The 12569-nt window shown below is 44.1% G+C and overlaps 1 protein-coding gene across 8 annotated transcripts in view; it reads right to left on the bottom strand.

Annotated features, from left to right (window-relative positions):
- Positions 1-2688: 2688 nt before the first annotated feature.
- Positions 2689-12569, bottom strand: part of LOC113021066 (trinucleotide repeat containing adaptor 6A) — a 36058-nt gene continuing 26177 nt past the window's right edge. For 4 of the 8 annotated variants that reach the window (XM_080300407.1, XM_080300409.1, XM_080300411.1 and 1 more), the window contains 17 exons: positions 10647-10832; positions 10343-10503; positions 10015-10209; positions 8963-9130; positions 8181-8330; positions 7260-7379; positions 7019-7147; positions 6800-6874; positions 6533-6707; positions 6159-6299; positions 5787-5957; positions 5562-5702; positions 5370-5477; positions 5022-5249; positions 4713-4783; positions 4454-4593; positions 2689-4200 (listed from right to left, as the gene is read on the bottom strand). In XM_080300407.1, the coding sequence (XP_080156533.1) occupies positions 3852-4200; positions 4454-4593; positions 4713-4783; positions 5022-5249; positions 5370-5477; positions 5562-5702; positions 5787-5957; positions 6159-6299; positions 6533-6707; positions 6800-6874; positions 7019-7147; positions 7260-7379; positions 8181-8330; positions 8963-9130; positions 10015-10209; positions 10343-10503; positions 10647-10832 (2708 nt within the window). In that variant the 3' untranslated portion in view covers positions 2689-3851. The remainder of the gene's footprint in view (positions 4201-4453; positions 4594-4712; positions 4784-5021; positions 5250-5369; positions 5478-5561; positions 5703-5786; positions 5958-6158; positions 6300-6532; positions 6708-6799; positions 6875-7018; positions 7148-7259; positions 7380-8180; positions 8331-8962; positions 9131-10014; positions 10210-10342; positions 10504-10646; positions 10833-12569) is intronic. The other 4 variants (XM_026165492.2, XM_080300412.1, XM_026165489.2 and 1 more) reach the window with 3 other exon arrangements.

Raw genomic sequence — 12569 nt, 5'->3', positions numbered from 1 at the left:
ATGACTTTTTAAATTTTTTATTTTTTATAATCTTCAAGCATTTAATATTGTCCAGCTTTTTAAGTACACGTATGCACACGTACACAACTACAACCAAACAACAACAAAAAAGGATTTATCCCTTTCCTTCCCTCCCTCGATTTGGCATGATGATGTATTCACTCACTCACACACACACAAACAGTCTCACGCAGGCTGACAGTAGATACAAACACGATTATGGAACCAAAACAGTAACGACATTATTGAGAGGCGTTTTCCAGACGTTGCTTGTCCCTTCTCTAACAGCACAGCAATGCTGCCACCTGAGCTGCTGATCTGGGGTCAGCCTTTGTCCCGGTAATAGTTAAAAGAAAAAAGGATACTGAGGATGGACAAAGCTGCTCTCAAATCAGCGCCAGGAACGACAGCGCTGCCAAAAATCAGAATGAACAAAGTGTAAAGTAATGTCATTGAGCAGTAAGGGAATATAGACAGTTGAGAGCCCACCCTCCCCTCCCCCCCGCCTCAGACCTCCTGTCAGTTATGAGTCTCCTCTCCCTGTAGTTAAGCTTAGGAGTTGGAGAGGAGGAGCTGATCCTGGATAAGCCGGCGAGGAGGCAAAAGTGCAACCCTTTATCCCTGAAAAGCCAGGAAGAAGCAGCCAATCGCGAGTCCCGTCCCCTCCTAGCCTCGTTTCAGTCAAGCGACACCACGGCAACAGTGACTGCTGCTCAATTTCTCAAAAAAAAAAAAAAAATTTACAAATTTTTTTTGTTGCCCCTCATGCACGTTTGAGGCTGCGCTGTCTTTTATACTTTTACAAACCGTTTCAGCTACATTCAGGCCCAGCTCAGAGCCGGAGGTGCACCAACCAAGGGAGACCAATAAAGCACCATCTTCTCAAATCACAGTACACACACACACACACACGCGTGCGTGCGCACGCACACACTCTACCCTGTCGAATACTCACAGGCGCACCTTCTCCATCAGAGAGACCTGAAAATCTAAAAATCTGTCTCAGCTTTGCTTTCGGCCTTTTTCCTCTAGAATCCACCCAAGTGCAAAATCCAAGTCTCCTCAGTTCAACGTGTCAGACTAAAACTAACAACAACAACAAAAAAAAGCTCAGATGTTCCACTTGATAACAACTGTTCAACACAACGACAACAAATACAAATAAGAGATATATGTAAGTATGTATTTATATATATTTATAAGCAAAGAGATCTGGAATTAAGTAAACTAATTTTTTTGTATGATTGAATTATTTGGTAGAGAGCGGTTCAATACTGGCACACATCACTGTCAAGTCTGGCTAATACTCAAGGTTCTGTCTCACTGCGTTTGCTTTGAAGTTGTTAAATATTCACGGGCTAAGCTTAAAAAATAAAAACCTAAAGCTTCTAGTACTTCTGAAATAAAAACCTACATGAGAGAGGAGAACTGGGGGAGGGGGGGGGGACGACACGCACAAACACGATGAAGAAAAGATAATTAAGGTCCATGGCTTCGCTAATGCTGACTCGTCGTTCATGCACCCCTCTGACACTTCTCTCCCCCCATGACCCTAACAAACAAATTGTGCATCAAAGTAACTAAACAATCACTGGTAGATAAATCTGTTATTCTCTTGTTGTGAAGAAAAACGCCACTGGTGGATTTTACATTCACGCTGTTCTCACACAAAACCTCCACAATTCACATTCACTCACACTCACACACACACGTCAGGAACTTCAGATGAGTACCCCACCTTCCCCCCCTTTGCCCCAAAGGAAAGAAAATAAAAGAGTACAATACAATCATATTCATTTTGTAAACAGGTAGAAGCCACTTGACTTGTTGTTGCATCTTCGGACACAATTAGGATCAAGGCAATGAAATGTGGACGACTTTTTTTACTGTTAAAATATTTTCTTCAACCAAAACGAGAGTTTTGTTTTTTTTTTCTGATTTTTGTTTTTCTCTTCGTTCCATTTTTCTTTTTTCAAAACACCATTTGTGGCAATGAGAGAAATTTAAAAAAAAAAAAAAAAAAAAGGAAAAGCGAGTAATGTTTGTTAAACAGCTAAAACATTGTGACACATGGTCGAAGAGGGAGAAAAAAAATAAACGCCTCTCAGTAGGCCATGTGAATGCGAGAGGCTACAGTATGCATAGATACAGAGTCGCCTTTCTCTTGGTTTATAAGTCTGACGAGACACGACGATTTCCCCGCTCACAGTCACGCGCTCACGCATTAAACGATCCCCACTCTTGATTTTTTTTTTTTTTTTTAAACATCAGTGGAGTGGAGGAGGAGGAAGAGTAGGAGGAGAAGGAATGCCGGGAGTGTCCTCGACCTCCCCCTCCCCGCACACCTCACCTCCCTCCCTCAAAAGACAGCATATTGAAAGCAGTGTGTTGAGCTTCTCCAGCTTAAAGCAGTTATTTGGCAGAGAGAGAGAGAACAAAAACGAAAACTTACAGACCTTTACATAGTTTTCAGTGCTAGAAGTTGTATTTTCCTTTCCTACAAGGAGTAGTAGTTTTTTTCTTTAATTCAAACTACAAGGGGGGAAAACTGGCTTGATTTCCTGAGAACCATTGCTGGTTATTTAGCAGACAAAAAGAGGAATAGTTCAAAATAACCAACGCCATGGCCAAAAAACACTGATCCGAATTCCCAGAGTTACAAAGCATCGTCTTCATCCTCAGTAAGAGTTGTTTTTGTTTGTTTTTTTAACTTTTTCTGTTTTTAAAATTTTTTATCTTTTTTTTTTTTTTAAAGCGTTTTGAAATTTTTTTTGTGCATTTTTTTTTAAAAATTTTATTCCATCTTCTCTTTAAAATGAAGAATGAACACACTTTCTGCCTCCCAAGTCTTGTAAACAAGAGGTTGCAGTGTGGCACCTCCAAAACATTGAAAGCCTATTCTGAAAGTGCTGTTCCCCCCCTCCCCCCCACTAAAACCTGCCTGCCAGGGGGCTAATGAGAAAGGGGGGGGAGGGGCTTGCTAGATAGCCCCCGCCTCCCTATATTAGGATGGGCGGGGCTTACTAGTCCCAGCTGCGGCTACAGTCCTTTGCACTGCAGAGCTCAACTTTCTTTAGTTTTAAAACAAAATTGGTGCAATACTTTTAATGTCACTTGAACTATCACCAGATAATCATCCTAAGTCAGGTTTAATTCTTTAACTATCTGTTGATCTTGAACTCCACGACAACGCAGTAAGGTAGGCGTGCCAAGGCAGAGAGGAGCGCACACGTACTCATTCACAGCTCGCGCGCACACACACAGTAATTCTCACAAACACACACAGTAAGGACCTCAATGAGTAAACAGCTACACTGGAAAAAACTGGCTGCTCCCTCTATATTGCAGATTATACTGAGAAAAAAACAACACATTCAGTGCAAAGTTAAAAAAAAGCTCATACTCCAACATTGTCAGCAAACAAATGCAAAAAAAAAAAAAAAGTAAAACAAAAATAAAATGTTAAAAAGAATTGGAATTCAAATAAACATGACGAAAGAAACAAAAAATACATATAATAATAATAATGAGCTCGATTGAAGCTTTTTTTCGGTCTGAAAGAGCACTACCTGGAGGCAAATATCCATCCGTTCACATTATAGAATTGGCCTGCATGATTCAAGTATTCCGACTGATATGTTTTTGGGCTAAAACAAAGTGGACATATGTGCAGAGAGAGAAACGTAACTTGTTTTCCACAGGGGAGACCCCGTTTTGTTGAATATCTTGTAAATGAGAAGGAGTCCAACTAGTGCCATTGCATTTATAGAACTACATTTGTGTCTCTATTCTGCTGATTATTGATAATTCTCTACTGACCCTTCCCCGAGCCCGTTTCACTGGCGGGCAGCTCACATGGAGTCCCCGCCCCCTGTCAGGTGATCCACTGGGAGGAAGGAGGTGATTGGAGAAGGGCTGCTGATCCTCCCTGCCTCGGTGCCACTGGGAGTCCCCCACAGGCTACTGGAATAGTTGGGCCCACCCCAGAGGGAGGAGCTGTGAAGGTCGCTGCTGTTCCACTGGTTGGGTTCAGAAGCGCGGCTTGGAAAGGGGTGAGACTGATCCATTCTGCTCTGAGAGGAGCCGAGGGTCTGCCAGCCAGAGGAGGGAGTGGCCATTGACTGCCCTTGTGCAAAGAAACGGCTGATTTCCTCCTCGCTGGCAAACTCAGCCAGAATAGTAGTGTTCCCCAAAACACACCTGTAGAAACAGAGCAGGTTAGACAAGAGTGAGACTTTTTTTTGGGGGGGGGGGGGGTGTTATATGCCTGGAAGAATGCATGTGTTATCTGTAAAGGGGACATCTGACTGAGTGTCAAACAAATCTGTGATTAATCTGTCTATGACAAGTTAATTTGGCATCAACAGCCTGTTTTTATTCAAGGTCATCTGCTCTAAGAGAAGCTGAATAAATAAAAGTAAGAAGTGCCCATATTTGCGTGTGATGGTCTTACATGTGCAGGCTCTTCTGGGCCTTAGCGGCCTCATCCTTGGAGCTGTAGCATACCACAGCGTTACCATGTGGCAGGTTGAGGTGGAATGTGATCAGAGGGCCGTGCTGCATACACAGAGTCCTCAATGTAGAGCCGTCAATCTGGAAGAAGGGGAAAGAAAAGTTGAGTTAAACACGGGAAGTGATAAGAGGTGAAAAATATGTGAAAAAACATGGAAGTAATGATTGTGATAACGTTAACAGAATGAAAGTACAACTACCTGAGGTGTGAGATTTTTCAGAACGAGCCACTGGGTTCTCCCTGAGCTGCTGCTGTCACCCCAACTGGAACCTGTCAATACATACACCATAGAGTCAATCATCAGCTGGGATAGGATGCTAAAGCTGGTTTTGAGGTCAAGTTGAGGCTGCACAGGAGAGGAGCCGTGCATTTTAAAATTTATCGCAAGCTTCTCTATACAGTCTTGAAATCTTTTGAAAACAAAACAAACAAAAAAAACAACAACCCCAAAGTCTGTTCTGCTCATTTTGCAGCATGGAATTAAGGTTAAAGGGTGTGCTTCTCTTACCAGGTGTGTATCTGGACTCAGCGGTGCTCCAGCCCCCCAGCCTCAGGGCAGAGCCATCCCAGCCAGAGGAGGCAGGGCTGGGCTTCTGGCTGGTGAGGCCAGGCGGTGGTCTGGAGGGGGCCGCCACAGACAGCGCCTTGGGAGGCAGGGGGACCTTCCAAAGCTCATGAGCTAGGGAGGAGTTTGACACACTGCTGCCGGGAGACCACTTTGACTCACTGGGTCTGGCTGCAAGGCGAGAGCAGAAAAACAAAACCCGTTTAACAAAGATTTTCAAGTTTACAATAAATAAATAAATAAGGTAAAGAAAACATTTAAACTTCACTAAAGCAGAGCCAAACTACACACCTGAAGTGCTTTGTGCTGTACTGGTGAGGGAACCGCTGTGGCTGGAGGCACGAATGGATGACCAGGCACTGTTAGAAGGCATCGTGGTGTTCAGTGATGAGGATGGCCCTGGAAACATCAGCAGGAGGGGTCAGTGTGGGTCTGTGCTACCATTACAGTTATTGGGAGGGATCTGGCATGTGCGTGGCCTACCGTTGTTCCTGTCCCTGAGGTGGTCTGTGTCGCGGACGGTGTTGATGGAGAGGTTGTTGATGACACTGCCGGGGGTCACATATGGGTCAGTCTCAGGGTCAATGTTGGGGTAACCTTTCCAAGGCTCCCCGGGCCGGAACTCTGAGAACAAAAAACACAGGCAGACATCAGCAGGGTTCAACGCAAACACTTCGGGGATTCTGGTGGATTTAAAGGCGTCTGTACCTGGGGGCCAGGTGACAGTGTTTCCATGGGGCGGGGGGGAGTTGGCACGAGGTGGCCAGCCATCGCCCACCGAGCCCATTGATTGGCCGGGAGGACTCAGGGGAGAGGGGCCAGGAGAAATTAAGTCATAGAAGGAGGAGTCCTCCAGACGCAGCCCAGACGACATAGCACCTGTGGGACAAACACAAACATATAAACCATTAAAGCCAGAGTTTAAAGTATGCAGTGAGAAAAAGTGTGGGGATGCTTTAGTCACTTTAAAGACCAATATTTTTTCACTGTTTACATAGTAAACACCTCATGGATACCTCCCCCAGAAAGCCAAACAATACCACAGCATGCAGTGTGACAAACTAAATGCTTTGTCTGTACCAGGTTTGCTGGTCTGCTCCGGAGGGTCGGTAGCCCAAAGTTTCTTCAGTCTGGACTGGGGTGGCTCTTTATAGCTCACTCCACCACCACTACCACCACCAACACCCATGTCCAGGGGTACATTCAGGTTAGAATTCAAGTCTGAGAAACAGGACAGAAGAGTACATGTCAACAGATAATCAAGAACTCTCTGCATATTTTAAAAGGTAAAACTAAAATGTAATCCCCAAGATCTATCCTGCTCATGATCATCTTCTTACAAATCTGAGGTCTTAAGTGTCAAATAAAAAGTATCACCTCACTTCTCCACCCAGTCAAACTAGTTTATGATTAGGGTGCCTAATCTGTAATAACAGCAGTAGCAGTTGACTTACTTAAAGGGAAGTTGCTGAAGGATCCAAGAGTGGCAGCATCCTTCAGCATCTCAGGGGTGCTGTGGGACATGTAGTTATCCAGGTACGGCTTGAGGGGCGCGGCCGGCTTCAGCAGCGAGGGGTCCATGTGTCGTGGTGGCTGCATCGGTGATGGAGAGGAACCAATTGGACGTGTCTAAGGACACAAGGTGCACGGTTAGAGAAAGCAACCAAGGAGCTAAGACCACTGGGACAACGAGTGCAATTTAGTAGCACCCAGACACACACCTGTTCAGTCTGACGTCCCATAGGCATGGGTCTCTGGCTTTGAACCTTCTGCTGTTGCTGCTGGAGGAGAAGACGCTGCAGAGAAATAGAATAATGTAAACCCATCGTGTTGTTAATGTTACAGTTAGGAATTATGGCTCCATTTCTGTCATGTTGTTTTCATGTAAAAACTAGAAATAAAAATCTAAAGCTATACACTTCTTTTCCGCCGGTATTCACCTGTAATTGGTTGATCTGGTTGATCTGGTTTAGCTGTGACAGCTGGTTGAGAACAGCCATCTGCTGAGGGCCAAACAGAGGGTTCAGACCGCCATTGCCTCCCGGGTACTTCAACAGGGATGAAGGAACCTGAACAACAACAACAATTTGGGACTGAGTGTTGGAAAACAATCAGGAGTAACAGAGACAAGAACTCACTCTGAGTGTGACCTTTTGTGCGTTTTATTTTTATGTGGGGTACCTGAGCAGGCAGGATGGGTGGAGGCACTTGATTACGAAGACTGGGTTGAGGAGGGGGCTGGGACTGGGGGCCACCTCGGCCCTGTGCTACGGTGTTGCCGCCCAACATTGGGTTTACATTCTAATCGGGGGGGGGGGGGGGGGGGGAGACAAAACAACAAAGAAGAAAAATGTAAAACAGTGTAGAAACAACCCTGACAAACAATGAGAATGAACCACACAAGGTTAGACGCTTGTGTGCAGTCAAAACTTGCCATAAGAAAGAAAACAAACAAAAAACCTCCACCACCATTTGAATATCCCATGACGTCCACTAGAGGGCACACCATTACAAAAAGAGAGCTATTTTTATGGATGAGGCTCAGAGCCAACATCAGTTTCTCTGGAGCAGAGTTAAAGTGGGAATTCTCCACCACTATTACCACGGTTGTTGAATTATTCCAGGCATAAATAGAGCCCATGCTGTGGATAAACATAATTTCTGAACAGGCTAATATCGTTAAAGTTACTAATAAAGCAGCCTGCTGTCGGCATTTTCTTAACCATAACTGCCTGAAAAAGTTTGATCACCTCCCAATCATCTCTCTCTCTCTGATGTCTTAGGTTAGGACTTCATCACACAGCTGTCCCACACCATAAGCAGTACTGCGGGAGAACAGAGCATCATTAACCCCCCAGCAGTGCTCTGTGTACACTTTTCTGGTGGAAACACAGCTTTGTATTCTTTGCTGCTCAAAGGGAAGACTGCCACCGGTAGTCTTGCCCCTACCTAAAAATAATGGCAAAGCTTTGGTATTACCCATGTGAGCAGGGGAAAAATCACTGATTTAATTCTTTCTTCGCATCAAGTGAAAAATCTTCATATCAAACAGGGAATTTCTAACGTCTCAAGACAACTCTCTCTTCATTCTTCTCCACTCACCTGCCCAGCAGCCCCAGAACTAGAGTGGGAAGCAGACGGCCCAGAATTGAGACAAGAGACAGACTGAGCAGAATTGGAGGGGGAAAGGCTCATGCTTTGATTGGAGGAGAGTTCATCAGAAGCTGGGATATCGTAAGCAGAGGGTGAAAGCTGCAGAAGCAAGGCCAGGTGCACAGCAGATGGACGGTAAGCACACAGGGACAGGAAGCACACCAGCAGCAAAAGAAGCACAGAGAGGGAAGAAAAAGAAGAAAGTTAATTTTTTTTTTTCAAAACCAAAGACAAGTTGAAGGTCGAGGAAAGAATCAAATGTGTGGAAATGAAGGAAATAATTGCAGGGAGTGGACAGTGTGGGGAGCAAAAGAGGTACGAGAAGAATGAGAAGCTAAAAATAAGGACGTGATGGTAGAAACGAGATAGCAGGATGAAATAAGAGTTAATAAGAAGGAGCACACTGTGCTAAAGGAAACGCAGCAAGCCAAACTGAGCCGGAACAGTTTGTACTGACATGTGCTTGCTTCTAGTGATAATGATACAACATGATGAGGAAAGAGTGAAATAAAACACTAGTTTTAGACCAGCAAGCTGCACTGCATTAAAACCCCCACTGTGAGGCACTGTACAGCCAGAGGCACACTTCATTCTACACCTACCCCACCATAACAGCAGACTAAGACATTGCCCTTTATGAGAACCAGTTATTTACCTCAAGCCTGCATATACAGCACAGCTCCGGAAAGAATACACCTTGTACATGTAACTCCGCTCATGCTTCTCCATACCTTGTCATAGTAAGAACTGCGATCCATGGTGGAGTCCTTGTGGAGGTGGTGCCGAGACCCAGAATTCTTCCCCATAACTCCATTGAAGTCCCCAATACTGCCCATGTCCATACGCTTGTCCTGCACCATCCCTGCTCCAGTCTTAATGGAGTCATCAGGGGAGTCCCTCTGCAAGAACGAAGCCAAGAAAATGTGATTACGGAGACGGAACAGCATAAATCTTGCATTCTTTGAATCAGGGCTTATTACATTTGAAAAACCAAACACTTCAGCATGCTTTAACGTAGACATGAGTCATCTGTAGGGCTGTTCGATGTAACGATATATATCGGATGACGATATAAAAGCGTCTATTGTTTCATTTTACGCTATCGTTTGTTTCGTGGTGTCGCAAAATAAACTGTTTAGGGCAATATTTTTTCATCGTTTTGATGGTCACTGTAGTGGCTCTATTCATTTAAGTTCTCTCTTTCTCTGTATTTTATATAACCACACTACGGACGGACAAGCGCCTGTTTTTATGCGTTGTGGTTAGCAACAACAACGGTAACAGCATCGCGTGTCCGCTTGTTTATGTTCCACATAAATCTTTCACAATAAAGCTCAAGATCCTGTTGAGACTTTTCAAAATAAACTGAATCATGTGAAAGAGCAGATTATTTATGGATGAGAATTAAAAAAAAGAGCCGCCAGGTGCTAAAAAATAAACCTTAAACTCAAACGTTAGAACAGGCTGTGTAATAAATAATCACAAAGAAAACAGCGGCCTTTACAACTTATGTCTAAAAATGTATAGTTTCATGCATCGGTTAAAACACTCGACTCCAGCTACATGACGCCCAGCTGGAAACACTTCCCACAAGTCGAGCTGCCCGAGATTCACAGAATTTACAGAAAATGTTACATTTTTGTGATTTATATCGTTATCGGGACGATAGAATTCTTATATCGGGATATGAGATTTTGGTCATATCGCACAGCCCTAGTCATCTGGTGGAAAACTAACTTAACGAGTGTCTCATAGTGAATAGAAAGCTTTCCTCTGTACTTACAGCTTCTGTTTTTGCTTCCGAAACACTACTTTCATTAAGAAAGTTATCAATAGCTCCGTGTGTGCTAGAGGGACACAAACACAGGGAATATTTAACTGAATGATTAATAATATTTACAGAGAAGTTCATGCTGCTGAACTGGCCGATGAAGGGTTTCATCCAGGGATCATCCTGTTTGTTGACTGGTTTGTTCATCTGAAACAGAGTGGACAGAGGGGAGCACTGTTAGGACGGCTTTAAAAACTTCTAATAAATAAAGAAGACTCCATCCCTTTATTAAATGGCCTCATTTCAAATAGAAAAAAGTGCAAAGATGAGATAAATGTACCTTAGTAGAGCTTTTATGCTTGTAGTTCCAGGTGACTTGGTCATGGGATCTGCTGTCCTGTTGATTGTTGCTCCACATGCCGATCTCCACTTCCTCTTCCTGGTCCCAGCTATTTCCCATCTCGTCACTACACCATGTGTCCATGCGCTTGGGACCTGGAGCTATCATGAAGGGAGGGAGATGTAGAAATAGATTACTAGCAAGTAAATTCACCTCTTTTCTGCCACACTTTAGTCACACCAGACTGCTTATTATCTACAGATGTTGCAATCAGATGTTTGTAGGGTTTGCTTTGTGCACATACCAGACTTATGCTGACTGCCCCATCCTGACCCAGACTCCCTGCTATCCCTGCCGTCACCCCAACTGTAGCTCTTGTCATTGGGCTTTCCCCAGGCAGACGTCCCGTTGTCCACAGTCACAGGCGGAGCAGCACTAGGCTCCCCCCATGATGCGGATTCCTTCTGTTGGGGGTATGGCTCACCCCAACCTGAAGGAACAAATGAGATGATCACTATGACGGTACAGTTTCTGTGGTTCAATCTACTTGATGTACTTAAACACTATTTAACATTTGTACAATTCCAATGTTAGGCCAGTGGGAAAGTGGGCTGCATCACATTAAAGGTGGCAAGACCCAACCTGTTTTCCAAATGTACGATAATGTTGCAATTCATATAGATTTCTCCCCACTTAGCTGAAACTGGAGACCAGAGCTTAGAGCAACACTCCCTGGGGAACCCTATATCCACTCACTTATGTAAGCAGTGTTTTTCTTCCACGCTTGTGGATATGCACGTGTCATTGCAGGACATTATACCCTTTGAAATGTAACAGAATGCATGCTCAAGAAAGGGCACGTATGAGTTCAAAAGGCTCTTGTTACAGCCGACCACCCAGGCCCGTTACTTTCTCCCTGCACAGGAGACGTTTGGGGAGATGCCAGGGATACCTCCCTGTAAAAATAGGACAGATCATGGGGTGGCCTCTGGCACTGATGTCCTGCATCTGACTTGGCTTGTTCATCACATATGCACGTATACACACACAAGAGGACAGACTGACACAAACAGGTAGATACATGTAGCCACAAACAAGCACATCACACAAATACACACAAACTGCCAATCAATAACCCCCAATCTATCACTCCATCCCTGTCCACTTGAGTGCATCAGCTGATACAAGGACTCAGAGGAAATTTTAACCAGTGTGTGTTTGCAAGTGTGTATGAATAAGCCTGAGCATCTGTTTTTGTTTGATTACACGTACATTTTGCAACACCATGAAAGTCTAATTTAGCTACATTTATTGATCATTTCCTTTAAGTGACCCAGACTTTTTACTTCACTAGGTAATAACTGAAATTAAGATGAATCAAGACCCATAAATTAATTTTCTCAATGCAGTAGCTAGGGAGAGGGTCCCACCCTTTCCAGACATCCACTTAGCGCCTCCAGTTAGCTCACTAAACCAGAAACCTTGAATAACCCTAAACAGCCCCCTCCTTTTCTCCTCCTCCGGCCCCTTCCATAGAATAGCTCTCCTACTCGTTTTAGTTTTCCCATCTCACATTGGAACCTGTCCTATTTCCAAGTCAGCAGACCATCTCCTGTGCTACTCACGGTCTCTCTAACTCTCTTTTCCTGAAACCCATCAAAAGCCTGCGTTTCTATAGCAAGCACAATTGGCGGGTGAACAAGAAGAGGAGGAGGGGGGAGGGAAGGGAAAAAAAAAGGCGAATGAGAGAAGAGAAAAATCGATGCTCTTAGCATTCCAAAGGGATGACTCAACTGGCTTTTCAAAAAGCCTTCAACACAGACAACACTGTAGGGAAAATGGGAGGGAATGACTGTACGTGTTTGGTCTCCAGCCATGCTTCTGTGTAAATTGGTGTATGCCTTTGTATATATTTGTGAGCGCGTGTATTTACACTGGCTTTGCTTGCACTTTCTCAACCCTTTTAGGACTTCTTCTATCCATCTTAATGAGAGTCTGGGTTAGCCTTGTTCCTCTCTTACAGACTCCATGACGAGGTTTGCACTTCTACCATTTTAAATACTGCCCCAGGCTCCTGACGTAGGTGTTAAATCACATTAATATATTTTTTTAAAAACTCAAAGACAATCTGTGCAAGAATTTGCACATTTTGATGATAAGTTTCCACTCTGGCTAAAATAAAGTGGAATATGTGATTAATAATATATGCTGTAACCTGGCAAACCAC

Source organism: Astatotilapia calliptera, chromosome 4 (assembly GCF_964374335.1).
Source record: "Astatotilapia calliptera chromosome 4, fAstCal68.1, whole genome shotgun sequence".
Lineage (NCBI taxonomy): Eukaryota > Metazoa > Chordata > Actinopteri > Cichliformes > Cichlidae > Astatotilapia > Astatotilapia calliptera.
Note: the sequence above shows the minus strand (reverse complement) of the source record. Positions and strands in the feature narration are given on the sequence as shown.